This window comes from Rattus norvegicus, chromosome 2 (assembly GCF_036323735.1).
Source record: "Rattus norvegicus strain BN/NHsdMcwi chromosome 2, GRCr8, whole genome shotgun sequence".
NCBI classification, from domain to species: domain Eukaryota; kingdom Metazoa; phylum Chordata; class Mammalia; order Rodentia; family Muridae; genus Rattus; species Rattus norvegicus.
Genome location: NC_086020.1, coordinates 84,065,439 through 84,083,548, shown reverse-complemented (window position 1 = coordinate 84,083,548; position 18,110 = coordinate 84,065,439). Strand labels below are relative to the sequence as shown.

Genomic DNA, 18,110 nt, shown 5'->3' with positions numbered 1-18,110 from the left:
AGGAGTATTCTCTCTCTTGAGGAATATCTGTCAGCGTTTCCAATCTTAGGGCTATGAAGGCACCTCAGCTGGTCTTCTCGGGATTCTAGCTACATACCCTGGGAGAAGGCTGCAGGCTCAGATAGTTTTCATCCCGTGCATCTGCAAGCACAGCCATACTGGGACCTTCCTCTGTCCTTCCCTGCCTGCCGTGGACACTGGAAGAAATACATAAGCAGTAAATCAGTGCTTAATTAATCACAGTCGGGAGGTGACTGCATGGGAGCAAAAGGAGTGAGAAAGGTCTAAGCAAAGCAGAGCCAGGTCTCAAGGGGAGCCAGCCCCTGGGGCACCCTGAGGGCTGGAGGGCCAGGGAGCCAGCTGCCTGCAGGGAATGTGGGCATGAGTCACTAAGGGAGGGAGAGTAGGGAAATCAGTTATGGAATGTGCCTGAGAGAGAGGAGTGTGCATCTGCTGTGCCGCTTGCTTGACTGAGTGCTTGCGGAGTAGGAGATGGAAGCATATAGAACGTGGGCATATTTATCTTCATTGAAGGGATATTTTTGGTACTGAAAATAAAATGCCGAAATGTTCTGGTGAATTGTCCGAGCGATGTTATAGGCATAAAATGAGAAGCAACTGTATGAAGGAACAAGCTGGAGTTGGAACTGTGTGTCAGCCGGGCTGTCTCAGGCTAGGTCACTGGTTCCTGAGAGCTCTGTCCAGGTTCCGAGGGCCTGGTGGGTAGGAGAGCAGGTTGCTTGAGGAGGCTGGGACCGCTCGGCTGTCCCTTCATTTCTCGTTCTTTGGTTCCCAAGTCGGGGCCACAGAGATGTAGATACTTAGGAATCTGAGGAGTTACAGTCTAACGTGGGCAGCTGTGCTCTCCCGCTGCCCCATGGGAGGGAACTGGACTAATCCCCTTCTCTTCTGGCAACCTTAGGACAACAGGCCTATGGGAGTCCCCAGGACCTGGGTGACCACAGTGTGGACTCTTCAGAGTGCGTCCAAGTGACTGAGTCTGCATTTCCTCACTGCTTAGACAGACAAGGGGGAAGCGTCCACAAGGCTCAGAGCTGGAAACGTGCACAGAACTGACCAGAAGACGAAGTTTTAGGGTCCCCTAGAAGCGTGGAGTCCTTTTGTAATTTACAAATATATTTTAAAGTAAGTAAACGAAAGGAAGGGGTGTAGCTTGTGGGGCAGATGTGTTCTGCACGTCTGCTATCGGTTTTTGCCTTCAAGCTGGACCTTTTTTCTCTTCTCAGAACCAATAATGAAGTGGAGCACCAACTGAACAGTAAGGGAGGAGGGAGAGGAGGGAAGGGAAGAGGAGGAGCAGGCATAGGAAATGGTAGTTACAGATACAGGGTGAAAAAAGAAATGAGGGGAACCAGACGTGGTGGCTCAGTCTGGCAATCTCAACACTTGGGTGGGCTGAGGCAGGAGGATTGCCATGAGTTAGGAGGCTAGTATAGGGAAGGGGTAGGCTAATAAAAGTGAGGAATACTCCTGTCTTTTCTGGGAATACAGGGATTTCCAGGGATTAAGGCTCTGCTTCTTTCTTCTTTTAATTTTGTCTGCTATCTTGGCCGTTGTCTACTATCTTGGCATAGGTTGTTTAGCATGCAGATGGGATTATTATGAAGTTCAGAGTCTGTCTGGTATCACACTGGCAAGGCACCCAAGACCCAACCAGTTTCAGCCAGCCTATCTGAAGAGAGCCTTCAGGTCTACAGGCATTCTGTCCTTACGGATAAACAAGATTAGGGAGACAGAATCTCAGGCTTGTTTATATGTCACTCTGAGAAATATAGGGGGTGGGCAGGAAGAGGAAGTAGAGTCTGTCTCACTCTCAGTGAGTGGCTGAGGTGAAAGGACCCTGAGGAGGGGTGAGTGAAGCCATCCAGAGTCCTGAGGGCTCCAGGTTTGGAGTCCAAGAAGGGACAAAGGGCAGAGCTTCAGGGGACTGTGGTAGACCTGAGGCAACTCTAGATGCTCCAGGTCAGCCTCTACCCTCTCTACGGAGAAAGAAGGAAGACTTAGGTGGAAGGGGTGGGAAGGCCACCTTGGGGACTAGCAGTGAGGACAGGGTGTGGAAACCTGTATGTACCACAGGAGCTGAGGTTATCTGGGGAGGAGGCCAACAGTCCCTGGGGCTAGAGAGTGACTGATCTGGAACAACTCTTCCCACTTCCAAAGATGGACATGAAGACAGAATGGAGATGGGCTGGGGCTCCTGGACCAGCATGCCTTGCTCCTCACATCCATAGGGTCGTCATTCTAGATCACGATCTTCTCGTGGGACCTTCCCTGGCTTTCTCATCTAAAACATTGCCATGGACCCTCGTGCTTTCTTTTGATGCTCAATTTGTCCTTTAGCATGTGGCACTACTCAACATACTGTGTATTCCAACTGATTGGAGTTAGGAGCAAGGCCACCTCCTTTGTAGGCAGCCATGGTAATAGGCACAAAAGAAAATGTTGTGTCTACCTCCTCGTGGGACCAGAAGACCAGGTTTACCATGAACTCAGCCTGCCGATGAACTCAGCACTGAAATACCAACCATGCCAACCGCTCAGACTCAGTGTCATGTCACCCTCTCTTGGTCTTTGCTTTTTTTTACTGCCTGGTTCTTCCTCCTTATTGGAAAGATTTCCCAGTCTTCCTTGAGTCTGTGTACATCCACCAGAGCCAACACACAACCAGTGTTCTCCATGTACATTCACATTAACCAGAGAAGATCAAGTTCATATTTACATATGACCTGAGCCATGGTCATTCGAAACATACTTTAAGAATGTACTTAAAGCCAATACCCAAAAGCCGACCCACCCAAAGAAAAGGCAACAACAACCAAATGTTGATTTTGGGGTGTGTGTGTGTGTGTGTGTGTGTGTGTGTGTGTGTGTGTGTGTGTGTGTTATTTGTTTGAGATATAGTTTCTCTGTATAGCCCTGGCTATCTTGGAACTCACTCTAGCTGGAATGAGACCATGCTGGCCTCAGACTCAGAGATCTGACCTCAGCTCCCCGAGTTCTGGGATTAAAGGCCTATAACACCATGCCTGGCTGCCTCAAATGCTCACTTTAAGTCCCCATCCTGGCCAGAGGGAACTGCAGAGGTCCTTTTTGATTAAACCCTGCAGGCCCGCCTTTCTTCTACGTTTCTCCCTCATCTTTCACTAGTATGAGGCATCAAACTAGGCTCTGGCTCAAAAACCAACAATGATTAATATATTTTTACTTACAGATCTCACCAATGTGGCAGAAAATAGGGACTGAATGGAAATAACAATATTAACACACTGGGGTCTGGAGGGATGGCTCAGTGGTTAAGAGAGTTTGCTGCTTATCAGAGGACCCATGTTTGATTTTCACCACCCCCATCAGGTGACTCACAACAGACTGTAACTCCAACTCCCGGGGATCAGATGCTTTCTCTTTGGGCTTCAGGGGGTAGCAGTGTACATGTGTGCACATATAAATGTAAAACACACATGTTGTGTGACAAAACTTCCTGGGGAGACAAAACTTACATGTGAACTCACCCTTGATAGGGCACCCATGATAGAACAACATTCAGATCCCACCAAAGTCTAACGTGGTGAATCAACGAGTTTTACTGGAGTTCTTACAGGAGCAGACATGACTCAAAGACAGCTGTTATTAGCAAGGCCCACCACAGCATGGGTGACAGCTCTCAAAAGCTGGGAACTTGGAACAACCTACACAGCTTGCAGGCAGCTCAACAGGTTGAAGAGTGTCCTTTCCAGGTACCTCAGTTGGTCTAAACCTCTTCCAGTTTGCTCTGCTGGTTTCTGTTGCTCCTAGAATGCAAATGACCTGGTCTAGTAGTCTTCTTGAAGCTCAGTTTATAGTGCTTACTCTGGCAGGGCGGGGCCTAGTGAATCTGGCCAGTTTCAGGGACTTCCTGAAGGTGTTGTGATTTGTTTACCTTCCTGCTTAAAGAGTTTCCCTGCAGGATGAAACTGTTATACAACAACAAGAACAAGAACAAGAACAACAATACAAACACACACAAATATTATCTTTTAAAAAATTAACATTTCGAAGAAACTGATTTGCTGAGGAAGACTGGAAGCCTTTTCTTACCTGAGCTTCATCTAATGAACAGAGCATACAAATGGAGAAGGCAAGGACTCTTGGGGTCCTATAAGGGGCTATTCCCTGAGTGGCCAGAGAGCTTTGGACTCAATGCCAGCTCATTAGTGCGTGCCCATCTTGGGGGTGTTTTTCCTTCCTTTCTCTCTTATTGCTGTTTCCTTTGTTCTGGTTTGGTGCCAAACATGCTTTCCCTGACACAATGGGCCTCCTCACTGTTTCTCTGGTGTCCACAACTAACTTAAAAAGTAGAACTTTCCATCTCCCTCTTCATAGAGGCTGCCAGAATTTTCAGTTCACTTATACTGCTGTTTTTTTTCTCTAGAATTCTAATAAAATTGGCCTCAACCTTCTTTCTACTTCTTTTTTTTTACTCTAAAAATATTTTGTGGGCTGGCGAGATGGCTCAATGGTTAAGAGCACCAACTGCTCTTCCAGTGGTCCTGAGATCAAATCCCAGCAACTACACAACATCTGTAATGAGATCTGATACCCTCTTGTGGTGTGTCTGAAGACAGCTACAGTGTACTTATAATAAATAAATAAATAAATAAATAAATAAATAAATAAATGTCTTTAAAACACTTGTATGTTTTCTGGTTATTTTGCTTGCATGTATGTCTATGCATCTTGTGTGTGCTCAGGGCCCACAGAGGCCAGATGAGGGCATTGGATCCCCTGGAACTGGAGTTACAGACAGTTGTGAGTGCCATATGGGTTCTGGAAATAGAACCCAGATTCTAGGAGAACATTGAGTACTTTTAACCACTGAGCCATCTCTCTAGCCCCCTAAATTCTTCTTAATAAGGCCAAGAATATGAAAGGGACTCTCAGTTTCTTCATTAAAAACCAATGGAACGGAGGATTCCAAAAGCAGGTGCTGTGGGTTCAACTGTAAACTTCTCAAAGTCACATTATACCCAATGTTCTGAGGCCCTGGGGTTCCGCCTGTTATAGCTGAGGATATATACTGAGGTTTTACTGGGAAATAGGATCACTGGAGTGGGCCCATCAGTCTGAATGTATCCCTATAGAAAGGGGAGGTTGGACATAGACACACCAGAGGCCACATGGGGAAGAAGGGAGAAATTTGGGTAATGTTCCCACACAGCCAAGGAGCACTATAGGTGGCCAGTAAACTGCTGTGAAGAGATATGGTACAGAGTCACCCTCAAAGTCCTCAGAAGGAACAAACTGGGGATACCCTAACTTTGAGCTTTGAGACTCTGTGATTATCTGTAGTTTAAGGAACCAAGTGTGTGGTGTTTCATTAGGGAAATCCTAGGCAGAGAATACTGCAGAGAATTTAAATTGTATTTAATTTATTCTAGACAGCACACATTTAGGTCATGGAGAGGTCTTTGAAAGGTTAGGAGTGGAGACTACAGCCTTCCCAACATGCACTGCACACTCAGCCAAATTTCTCCCATCTTGAGTTTAGTCTCCATAGAAACATTTTGATTGGAAACGTATCAAGAAAGAACGAGCCAAATTGCAGTTGACAATGGTTAGTTGTGCAAGACAGTAGTGCAGTTGACTGTCTAGTCCTGACGCAGCCTGACTTTGATTACTGACTCTGTTAGGAGAAAAACCAGGGGGCGATTTTGGATCTCTTCCCTCTTGGGTATAAGCATCAGTACTGGGTGATGCCCAAAGCCTTTTGGTTTGTGTCTCTAGTAAGCTACAGACACTGGCAAGATATAAACCTGACTTTATAGGGAACTGCGGGATTTTAGAACTAGTTCCACAATCTGGGGTAACCCCAGGGCACCCCCTCTTCCTAATTATGAATTACATTTCAAAAATATTCCTGACTTTGAGATATAAATGGACAAAGAAAGGCTGGGTTCCCTCCCAATCAGCTGCTCTGTGCGGCATGCTATGTGACTCCATAGGTCACTAGATGAGATGCAGGGCAGGAAGTGAGAGAATTCAGGGGGCGTCATCTTGTCACTCAATTGGGTTGTTGATTATCCATCAAGATGGTGAGCCTTCTCTCTGAATAATGAAATTAAGAGAACAGACCTGGTCACTGTACTCACTTACAAGGGAGAAGATAGATCTGCACAAAACCATTGGAAAACATACATAAAAAGAACAGTCTCAGAGCTTGTACAGAGACGCTAGGATAGGGAAGGATGGATGCCCCCCCAATCCCTGTTCTTGGAGGAAGTGGGTCATGGAGAATCTCCTGCTGATTTTAACAAGGTTCCACTTTGCTCCTCAGCCTAAACTCATTTTTAAAATCCATCCTTTTGATTCAGATAGGGACCAAATCATCTGTCTCAAAAGCAAGTGGGTTCTCCAGTTAAACCATGGGTGACTCAGGTGCCCTGCCCCTGTTGCTTCTTTGCGGGCAGCCAGAGCTGGGAAGATTATGGCACCTGGGGATGGTGCAGGGAAAGCCCTGGAGGGGATGTGGAGGAACTCCAGTCTCATCTTCTTAAGCTGAGAGGAAGCAAAGTGTGAGAAACTGGATGGCCTCAGTGGTAGGCCAGGGAGTGGCTCTGTTAGGAGGTGTGGCCTTGTAGGAGGAAGTGTGTCACTGTGGGGGTGGTTTAAGACCCTCCTCTTAGCAGCTTGGAAGCTAGTCTTCTCCAGTTTGCCTTCTGAACAAGATGTAGAACTCTCAGCTCCTCCAGAGCCATGCCTGCCTGGATGCTGCCATGCTTCCTGTCTTGGGGGAAGGGTATCCACCCTTCCCTATCCTAGTGTCTCTGTACAAGCTCTGTGATTGTTCTTCTTATGTATTTTTCCAATGGACTGAACCTCTGCACCTGTAAGCCAGCCCCAATTAATGCTGTCCTTTGTAAGTTGCCTTGGTCATGGTGTCTGTTTACAGAAGTAAAACCCTAAGACAGCCACCCCTCTGAAACCTGGCTCCAGGTCCCCTCCTCAGAGAAGTCCTGAGGCCCCGATTCATAGACTGTCTCCTTTCCCTTTCTTTTAACTTAGACCACTGCTCAGTTAGTTCCTCTAAGAGCAGGGTAGTCCTCTCTACATGTTTAGCTATCAGCCTCCAAAGGTCTTCTTCATGTCATTAAAATTCAGTTATTGGGGGCTGGAGAGATGGCTCAGTGGTTAAGAGCACCCGACTGCTCTTCCAGAGGTCATGAGTTCAATTCCCAGCAACCACATGGTGGCTCACAACCATCTGTAAAGAGATCCGATGCCCTCTTCTGGTGTATCTGAAGACAGCTACAGTGTACTTATATAAAATTCAGTTATTAACTAAAAAATTACTTGTGTGTGTGTGTGAGTGTGTGTGTGTGTGTGTGTGTGTGTGTGAGTGTGTGTGCTTGCATGCACATGCGAACCAATATGGATGTGGGTGCTTACAGAGGCTAAAAAAGGCTATCAAGTTCCCTGGGGCTGGAATTACAGTTGGTTGTGAGCTAGATGATGTGGTTTGTGGGTGCTAGGAGCCAAACTCCAGTCCTGTACAAGAGTAGCAAGTGCTCTTAACTCCTGAGCCAACTTCCCAGCTCCCCTACCCCCTCTTCTTCATGATAACTCATTATTATACACCAAGCTGGGCCTGAACTCATGGCAATCCTCCTGTGTCAGACTCCCAGATCAGAATCTTGGATGATTTTGTTATGTGTGATCCTCCTAGGCTTGGTCCTTTTCGTTTAATCCCTACTTACCTGGAGATGTCAGGGTTAATAGAATGAATAAACACATTCAGCTTTCTCTTGATCCACAAGCCATTCCCCTGCGGCTGAACCATCTCCAGCTAACACAGCACAAGGAATGTCTTTCCAACTATTGCTTTGTTTTGTTTTGTTTTTGTTTTTGTTTTTGTTTTTGTTTAAATCCCATTAAAAAAATCATGGCTAGCAATGGAAAAGCAACTCAACTCTGCAAAACTTAACAACGAAGGAGCATGTCAGCTGTGCACTATCTCGAGAGATCTGCTTAGGATTTCTTTTGTCATGCTTCCTCAGAGAGTCTTCCCTGGAATTTGGTTACATCACTTTAGAACAGTGTAAGGCAGTGATGACGTTTACAGCCCCGAGCCTTCCCAATACCCTAGTCACTGACTTGCCATTTTGAATGTAGCAAAATACGAGAGGTAAAGCTAGGCTCGGTTGTGCATGTCTGCAATTCCAGTGTTCCTGAGGCTGAGGCAGGAAGATTGCTAAGAATTCAAGGCAGGTCCAGGCTACAAAGTGAGATTTGATCTCAAAAAAGAAACAGATAACCGCTTTCTTCTTGGATTTAAGTCATGCTTCACGAAATGGGACCCATACTTGACATTATTGTTGGGCATTGAATCTGTAGGTAGGCAGGTTGGAGACTCTGGGACAGTGGTTCTCAGCCTGCAGATCACAACCTCTTGTAGGGGTCAACTGACCCTTTCACAGGGGTCACCTAAGACCATGGGAAAACACAGTTGTTACCTTATGATTTATAACAGTAGCAAAATTACAGTTGGGAAGTAGCAATGGAAATAATTTTATGGTGTGGGGGTTTACCCTAACATGAGGAACTGAATTAAAGGGTCTCAGTAACAGGGAAGTTGTGAACCACTGCCCCAGAAGAAAGCCTATGACTATTATTCTGCTAATTGACATAAGATTAAATGGACTGCCAATGACTTATCATTATACCTGTATAGATTATGCACCTCTCAGTCCTCATCAGGGAAGCTTTTATTTGCAGTAGATGAGCGACATGGAAACACACAACCAGCCAAGGAATGGAGAATAAAAGTCTTCAGAATGCTCAGCCATAAACGGAACATCTCTACTGCACTCTCTCCTCCCAAGGCTCTGGGGACATTTTGGAACAGGACATGGAGGCTGGACAGGCCACAGGCAGTGAATGAATTCAAGGGAATACTGTCCTCAGGATGGGGCAGGGCAGCTAGCTGCATATATGAACTCATGGCAGTAATGACAGCACGCATGAGATCGGTGCAAACTTGCACAAAACCAAGCCCCAGCACCCGGAAGGAGAGGCAGACAGGAAGTCCCACCCCTAGCTGAGAAGCTATTGGTTAACTGATAGCTGCTGGGGGAGGGAGAGTTGGTTTTCTTTCATCCTTTAGCTCATCCTAAAATGACTGTGGTCCAGTGGAACATCACGCAGCCAGGACTACGTGAGCTTCACAAACTGGGTGTGATGGACGAGGAGACAACAACAACAACAACAATGACAATGACAACGACAAGAAGGAGACACAGTTGGGCAGAGAGGAAAGTAGGGAATGGATCTGGGAGGAGTTGGTGAATATAATCAAAGTAACATTGTGTAAAATTCTGAAAGAAGTAATTAAAGAAAGCAATGAAACTCAAACAAACCTTCAACATCAGGAGTAGGATATGGGGATCCTTACCTGTACACCCAGTCCTTCAGAAATAAAGGCAGAGGGTCAGGAACTGACCTCAAGGTCAGCCAGACCTACCGGAGACCCCAAGAAAATGAACAGGAGATTTAGCCAAACAAACACTGTGAACTTACTGTACCAGACATACGGAATCCAGACCGGTTACCACAGGTTTAAGCAGTGGTCGGTGTCACTTAGGAGCCAGGCCATCTGACGACATAATGTGCTTTTGGCCCCAGCCACGTTGCCTTCCATAGATAAAAATATATCTATTGTCTCAAGCGGGCGGTTTTCCTGTTAAATGAACTAAGGAACTTAGAGAAGGCTTTTGCAGAGTGACTTATGCCATCACGGAGGATGGATCTTAATGTTCACAATAACAAAGTTAACCTCGAAGGTAATTCTCAATTCCAGACCAGGAACAGAGTTTAAAGATCGGAAAGTCAGCCCTCGCAGGTGGTAAGTGGGCATTATTTTTCCATTTTGATTTTCAGAGGCAGAATCTTAGTCTGTAGCCCAAGCTGGTGTAATCCTTCTCCGTCAGTCTCCCAAGTGTGCCACCATGGCCAATCAGTAGGATGTTATTTCAGGAACTCTGGGATGGGCTTGGGTTTACTCTACTGTTAGGGTTTCCTAACCCACCCTGTCCAACAAGGAAGAGAAGGGCAGTATAGAAGGATGGATATGCATGCTCAACATCCTCAAAGATAAACACACCACTGGTTTTAAAGATTTACTTTTTTTTTTTTTAAGATTTTATTTATTTTATGTCTGTGAGTACACTGTAGCTATCTTCAGACACACCAGAAGAGGGCGTCAGATCTCATTACAGAAGGTTGTGAGCCACCATGTGGTTGCTGGGAATTGAACTCAGGACCTCTGGAAGAGCAGTCAGTGCTCTTAACCCCTGAGCCATCTCTCCAGCCCTAAAGATTTACTTTTACTTTTAAAAAGATTTATTATTTTATACGTATGTGCATGTATGCAGCATGTGTGTGCCTGGTGCCCGAGATCAGAAGAGGACACCGGATTCACAACTGAAATTGCAGGATGACCGTGAACCACCCTGTGGGCACTAGGAACCAAACCCCAGTCCTCTGCAAGAGCAGCAAGTGCTCCTAACCGGTGGGCATGTCTCGGCCCTAAAGATTTCTTTTTATTTTGAAGTGTGTGTGTGTGTGTGTGTGTGTGTGTGTGTGTGTGTGTGTGTGTGTGTGTGAGTTTGAGAACAATGTCCTCAGAGCGAAGGTGTCACATCCTTTGGAACTGAAGTTACGAACCATCGTGATCTGCTCAGTATTGGTACAGAGAACCAAACTTGGGTCCTCTGCTAGAGAAGTGCGTGCTCTTAACTGCTGAGCCACTGATCCATCTCTCCAGTCGTCCCCCCAACCCTCATGAGCCCCCCATTTCAGTTTGAACTTGCAGCAATCCGATAGGCATGGGTGTGCCTGGCTTTACACTTTATTTTTGCATTTGTTTACGTGTGTGTGTGTGTGTGTGTGTGTGTGTGTGTGTGTGTGTGCCCATGTACTTATGTAGAGCTCAGAGGACAACTTTCTGGAGTTGGTTATTTTCTTCTGCCATGTGTGTTCCAGGAATTAAGCCCAGGTTGTTAAGCTTAGAGTCGTCCCACCAGCCTAGCCCTAAAACTCAGAAAAGCCTGATACAGAACAGTACCTAAGGTAGTGCTGAAAATACTTTAATACTGTAAAGGCAAATTATTAAATTATGAGGACAAAGTGATCTATGTATAATATATCATATACTTGTATATATTATAGACATACCTTTAAAACTCATAGACAATTCATTGAATAAACACAACTTCTCACAATGCTGTTACTGATTTAAGAATGAGCCTCTGTCCTTATGAAGCTTTGATAAGCTGTTCCTCTTTGTCACAGAGATTTTGTTCACATATGTAAATGGCAGCTCCACAAAAAATAAAAAGGAATAAAATCTTTCTTTCCCTCATAGTATATACATATGGCTCATTTTGATCTCTGTTTACTTTCTTCACCTTCTCAAAGGCGAGGGATCTATTGCCATCGTGGGAAAGGAGTGTGTGGATGTCATGCACATACACATAATTATTTTTGAAGTTGAGTCTTATGTAGCCCAGGCTGGCTTCAAATTTGCTGTGTAGCTGAACATTACCTCAAAATGTTCCCTCTTCAGTGCCTCAGTACTGGGATAACAGGCATAGTGTCGGGGTTGGGGATTTAGCTCAGTGGTAGAGCGCTTGCCTAGGAAGCGCAAGGCCCTGGGTTCGGTCCCCAGCTCCGAAAAAAAGAAGCAAAAAAAAAAAAAAAAAAAAAAAACAGGCATAGTGTCTGCCAGGCTGAAGAAAAATATGCTTTTAAAGATGGGGTAGGGTGGGGGTAGGGCAGGCGGGCAGGCAGGCAGGCAGGCAGGCAGACAGACAACCCCTATTAGGACTCCTTTGGAGCTGTTTTATTTATCCTTCCCATCCTTCAAGTGCTGGGGACCAAACCTATATCCTAGGCATGCCGCTGAGTTATACACCAGTTCTGTTCCTGTTTATCTTTAAATGGCAAATGATTCTCAGCGCTAGTTGGACTTAAACTTCTGAGAAAGAAAAGAGGAAGTTGATAAGTAACCGTTCTCCTCTCATCAGTGTTGATAAGCTCCAGCTGGCTTCAGGACGTTCCTCCCCCATCCTCAGAAATAGCTCTGTCCCCGAACCTGTCCCATGGGGTTGGGGATGATGGTGGTGGATTCAGAATTTAAAGCAACCCTCTGCCTAACTGGGAGGAGAGCGAGGCCAGCAACCCCGTGCACCAACTTCACTGTAGCACACAGGGTTTAGCCGGGCAACTGCCCCTTGTAAATCCCCCGAGTCCCTGTAACAGAAGTTGATCGGGAAAGGGGAAATTCCCTGCGGGAATTTATGCAGCTGTAGAGAGTTACAGATAGTGAGAAGTTGACCAGTGGTTGGGAGTGGGGGATTTTGGTTTTCAGAAAGAAAGCCCCAGCACCCCAGCTCCTCTGAAAACCTCAGTATGGCTGGCCCAGCGCGGGGCATCAGGCACTCTAGGACTCTAGAATGTTTTTCAGCCTACAGTGCCTGTTTGGAGTACATTGCAGGCATGAACATGCCCTGCGCCCTTTGACTTGCCCACCCACATCCAGGCTCCTTGTGTCTTGTCTCCAGGAGCTCAGTCGTGTTCCCCTTGGGGCCTCCCACGGGCTGGCGTGCCTGGAGATGGGTGGAAATGAAGAGGAGGCAGTGGGGTGAGAGAGAAGTGAGTGGCTTTTTGCTGGCTCATGAGACACACAGCTAGGATGTACAGGTTTTCCTCTAGAACAGGGTCACACCACCTCCTCCTCTTTAAAGTGAGGGGCTACAGGTGAGAAATCCTTCCACACACGTCCCAGCAGGCAGTTCCATGGTCAATAATCTCAGTTTTTGAAGTGTTTGTTTCTGGCCCTGGATCAAAGCCGGTCGGTCTCTGGCCATTTCTGGTTCATCTGCCACGACGCGTTACCGTCTCCCCACCCCCCCCCTCCCCGTCATTGAAAATGACCAGAGGTGAGGGAGAGTGGAGCCCCCTCACGACTCTGGCCAGGTGCTGTCCCTCTTCACCCAGATATCCTCCCGTGAGGTTCCTATCACCCTTCCATCTCCCCAAGATTTCTTTCCTATCAACCTCCCAGCCACAGCCAGCTTGGGTGACTTAGAGACTCTGCAGACCCTGCCTCTTTCGGGTTAGTCCCCCAAATCAGCCCCCGGCCCTTATTTGGATCAGGGTCGATAGAACAGGTTCTCCCCAAGGTGGAATTTCCTCCAGAGTGGACAGCTCCACCCTCCGTCCAAGAGTGGACACCTTTCCATGCTCCAAGAGAGTTAAGTTTCCAGGGCGTCTCAGAAGTGCAACTGGTCCAGAACTCGACTGCCTGGGAGGTGACAGGTCCTAAGGCTGCCCCTTCGGCCCCCGGGGCTGATTACCGTCCTCAGTGGGGAGTGGGAAAGGGGCGGGTCTCCAGGTGCGGGTACTTTCCGACGCTGGAAACTTGCTTAGCCTTTGGTGTCTCGGGACCCCATCTCCGCTTCGGTCCCCAGGGAGTGGCCCTTGGAGGGGGGGGCTGTCTCTCAGGCTGGCTCTCAGCCTCTGGAGTTACAGCTTCTGGATCTCCCGCTCCTGCTTTCCCCTGCTCCGGACCAAGCGGGCGGGGGTGGGGGGGTGGTGGCGCGGTCTGGAGAGGACCTCCGCTGCGCCCGGGACTCCAGCGGGGAAGGCGCCCCGCCCTCTGCCTTGCTTTCACCCCGCCCGACGGGGCAGGGAAAGCCCCCGCGGCTCCTCCCACCCAAGGGGCTTTTCTCCAGTCGCCAGTGACTTTGCTCCGGGAGCGCAGCCGCTTGGAGCCGCTTTCCGCCGGGCTGGAGCGTGTGGGACTCCTGCTCTTGTGTGAACGCAGCGGGCAAGGGTCGGTGACCCCGGGGCGCGCCTCGTGTACTTGTCCCTCTAACCCGAGTCTTAGCCCCCGGCCCGCGCCTTGGCCTCCAGCATGGTGCTGCTGGCTGGGCCCGGGCCGGAGGGCGGCGGGACACGCTGCTTGTCCCCACAGTCGCCGACGCCACCCCGGAGCGTACAGACAGGGGACGACCCAGCGGACTACGAGGAGTACGAAGACTTCTCGAGTCTGCCGGACACCCGCAGCATCGCATCGGACGATTCCTTCTACCCTCCGGGAGGCGAGGAGGAGTGCGGCTCGGTGTGCGCGGAGAGCGTCCCGGAGGGCGTCCCTGAGTCGGCGACCCTCCTGCGCGCCGCCTGCGCCAACGACGTGGGGCTGCTGCGGGCGCTAGTGCGGCGCGGACCTAGTTCCGAGGAGGCACGGGAGACTGACCGCAACGGCCGGGTAAGTCCCGACAGGTTTCGGTCCCCTCCGCTCTCCTCCCTCGCCCGCATTTCCGTGTCATCCCAATCCTAGATCTACTGCCGCTCAGAGCACGGCTTCCTTCCTGTGTGGCGTGAGGCGATATTGGGACCCCATTTGCGGAGCGGGCGGATGATAGTCCTGCCCGGCTTCCTACTCCATCCAGATTCCCCTTTACCGCCCCGAGGATCCCCGAATTCTCACTAGGGGAATAATTCTTTATGCTGGAAATGTGTTGACATCTTTAGGGGTGGGGGTGCCCCTTCCACTCAGTGCCTCCCTAACTGCTACTTTCCCCAGGCCCGGGTAGGTGATGGTCTCTACTCACTTTCAGGGGACATTTTCCTACCTCCAGCCCCATTTGTCCACCCGGCCTCTCCTGTTGGTTGTCCTTGTCTAACACGTTGGTGCTCGAATTAGGATTTGGAAGCTACAGTTCCTTTCATTACCTAAGCCACCCCTTTTCCTTGCTTTTCCTAGTGACCCGCGCGGCGACTAGCCAGCTCTATGTGAGGTCACTGCTGCGGGTCGAAGCCTACCAACCCTCGCAGCCACGCTTCAGGCAGGACAGGTGCTGCTCAGCTCAGTAGGGTCACGCACCAGGGTCGGCACGCAGGAAAGTAGGAGGCGGTCTCTATTAATTACGCCGAGACTCAGAGATAGCAAGAAAGTTTGAGAAAAGAAAAAAAGTTGGGAGAGATGTTCCCACTGAACACTAGCTGGGAAAGTGACCGCTGTGGCCGTGTCCCCATTAGTCTCTGCTGGGTGGACAAACAACCTCCCCTGATTTCCATGTTCCCAGAGGCCCCGTGGTTTTTGCAGACTCAGCCTTGCACAAATTAGGGACGCCTGTGCTTCTGCTTGGGAGTCGCCAGCTGACAGGAAATTTGCGCTTTAATATAGGGACCTGGAGACCCGATGCCTTTGGCTTATCCTGGGGCTGTATATGCGCAATGTTTTGTGCCTGAAGGCAGTCTGGGTCAGGCTTAGGCAAGTGTGAAGCCAGCGTGTCCCTTTCTGCTTTTGATAACCCGACAACCTTGAACTTGGAGGAATGGTTTGTGCTTGTGATATGACAGGAGACGGGTCTGATGAGGTCAGCACCACTCTGGTGTCTGTGGTGACTCTTCCAGCTGGCAAACAGCGGGAGAGAGGCTCAGGGGGCTGTTGCTCTGCTCCACTTTCAGATTAAGTAAGCGAGTTTTCCGGGTCAGGTGTTGGCGTTAGAAACCTTCCCTTCCTGAACAAGCATAGCAGCGGCTTGGGGGTGGTCTTTGCTTGGAAGTTTTCACCTGTGAGTGGTCACTGGCCTCTCAGCTTTATCATGTTTTCTGGAGAGAGGCAAAAAATTCCAAAGTTTGAAAACAGCAAAGGAAATTGAGAGTGAGTTAAACCCTGCACAGAAGGTTTGAGACTGACAGGACTGAATTCCAGAACCCCTGGAGAGCCCCTCCCAGGCCCTGAGGCAGGAGGGGACCGGTAGCAGCTTTCCTCAGCTCTTGTTTGTCTCCTGTGTAGCTCACCGGCGGCCACAGTCCCTTCTGTGTGGTTTGTGATCCCGAAGTGCCATCCTGCCCACAGTCCAGAGAAGTCCCACATACACAGCCTTTGCTCACCATCTTTCACCCTAGTTTTTCTCTGCTGTTCTGAAGAGAACATGGTCCAGTCTTGTGCCCGAGCGTTCTCTTGGTGCTTTTCTCTTCCTTTGATTTTGAAGATAGAGACTGAAGGGCCTTTGTTGTTCTGCTTTGAGTCTTCCATCCGTTTGCATCCATTAGATGTGCCTGGGGACTTGAGAAAAAGAGTCCGGCCTTGGTTTTTATCTCTGGGTCAGAGGACCAGGCCTTTGTTCTGTGTGCCCTGAGGTGAGACTGCAAGAGCTTTAAGGAGTGAGGTGGTTTGTGGCAGAAGACATTCTGGTCAGGCAGGTGGGGAACCAAGGGACAGTGGCAGGTGCAGAATGATTTGGTCGTAGCCGAGTGTGGAGAGGAGGGGCCGTAGGAGCTAGAGAGGCCTACTCACGCCAAGTGAAGAGGACCTAGCTGTCTCTAGTTGGCTCAGCATATTGAGAATTGGGAGTAAAGGAATGTAAGCTAGCCAGTGACCAGTACTCTTCTGATGGTTAGTTACGGGGACTGGCTTTCTCACCACCTGGAGGTTTCTGTTTTAAGGATACTTTCTCTTGAAGGCCTTTCTACCATCCCCCATCTAAGCCCAGAGCTGGCTAAGACTGTGGAGACTTGGGAAAGGGAGGGCGGTTGGGTGGAGGCTGAGATTGTCAGTAGCATGGTCATTTGCAAGCAGGCATCCTTAGAGCACAGGGAAGAGTCTTTAGGCAGAGAGGCCAAAGTACAAAGGGCCGTGACCTCATTGGGGGCGGGGTGTTGGACATCCTTTCATAGGGGTCACATATCAGATATCCTGCATATCAGATATTTGGTATTAAGATTCATAACAGCAGCAAAGTTGCAGTTATGAAGTAGCAATAAAATAATTTTTATGGTGGGGAACACCATAACATGAAGGGTTGCAGCATTAGGAAAGTTGAAGACCACTGATCTAAAGGCTTTGGAATGTTGCTGCTATGCTGAATTGCTCAATTCTTAGTAGGTAAGCAGCGGACCACAGGTCTTTGCTTCTGAAACATTGTTCTGGAAGGATGTCAGGATTTACTGTGCAACATTTAAATATTTGTTACATCATTTTCCTGTAACTCTGCACACATGCTCTCCCTGTGTTTTTGGATGCAGGTGGGATGGTTTCGCTCGTTGAAGGATGGTTCCTCCAGCAACTCTCTTCCTAATTCTTTTCTTTGCATGTCAGGTTTACTCCTGCAGCCTTGGTGGCTCTCCCATAGTCAACAGTGAAATAGAAGATACATTTGTGGCATCTAAATTTGTCATGGAAGGGCAGTTTGCATGTCTGACACCTGGTAAAGCTGAAGTGCCTCTGTGTACTGAAATCTCAGGAAATTTTCCAAAGTCACTGTTCATTCATTTTATGGGGGTACCTTCCCCCTCCTCGGACGGCTTCCATCTCAATTTTTATAGATACTGGGGTGTGAACACTTTGCTTGAAATACAATTGAGGCATTCGCCGCACATTTTTTAAATGAAAGATTTATGAATGTAGAAATCTTGACTTCCTAAAGCAAGGGTCACAGTGTTGGAAGACATGTCCAACCGTCCTCCCAGGCCTCGGTATGTGGAGCCTATGTGAGCATGGAATTAGGCTGACTCACAGAGAAGCTGAACTCGCAGGTTTTTGCTAGTTACTCTGCACAATGGGTTCTGGCCTTGACCCTCCAGGGCTTGCCAAGGGTTAGAGTACACAGGGAGAGGTTTGCTTTGCAATTTGGGACAATATGTTCCCTCATGTGTTTTTCTCCTCCTTAATCTCATTTTTCCTTTGTCCTTCATCCCTTCCCTGCCTCCCCGCCCTGTGTGTGTGTGTGTGTGTGTGTGTGTGTGTGTGTGTGTGTGTATTCTCACACAGTGCTGGTGTGGATGTCAGAGGACAGCCTTGGGTGTCTTGTCCTCTCCTTACACCTTTGAGTGAGGATCTCTTGTGTTGCTTCTGTATATGTCAGGGTGATATATACCAAGGTTTTCCCATGTCTGCCTTCTACTGTGCAGTAGGAACACTGGGACCACAGGACTGGGATACAGGCCCACAGTACAGCACCTGGCTTGATGTGGGACCTAGGGATCCAAACCCAGGTCCTCACGCTTGTGTGGCAAATGCTTTACCCACTGAGGCATCTCCCTGG

The 18,110-nt window shown here is 48.5% G+C and overlaps 1 protein-coding gene across 3 annotated transcripts in view; it reads left to right on the top strand.

The window, feature by feature from the left end:
* The first annotated feature begins 13,237 nt into the window (after positions 1–13,237).
* The window catches only part of Ankrd33b (ankyrin repeat domain 33B), an 81,807-nt gene continuing 76,934 nt past the window's right edge, over positions 13,238–18,110 (top strand). For 2 of the 3 annotated variants that reach the window (XR_010063602.1, XR_005500280.2), the window contains exon 1: positions 13,238–14,323. Coding sequence is in view for 1 of the 3 variants with exons in the window: in NM_001191565.1 (NP_001178494.1) it covers positions 13,970–14,323 (354 nt within the window). In the remaining 2 variants the exon portion in view is untranslated. The remainder of the gene's footprint in view (positions 14,324–18,110) is intronic. The other variant, NM_001191565.1, reaches the window with a different exon arrangement.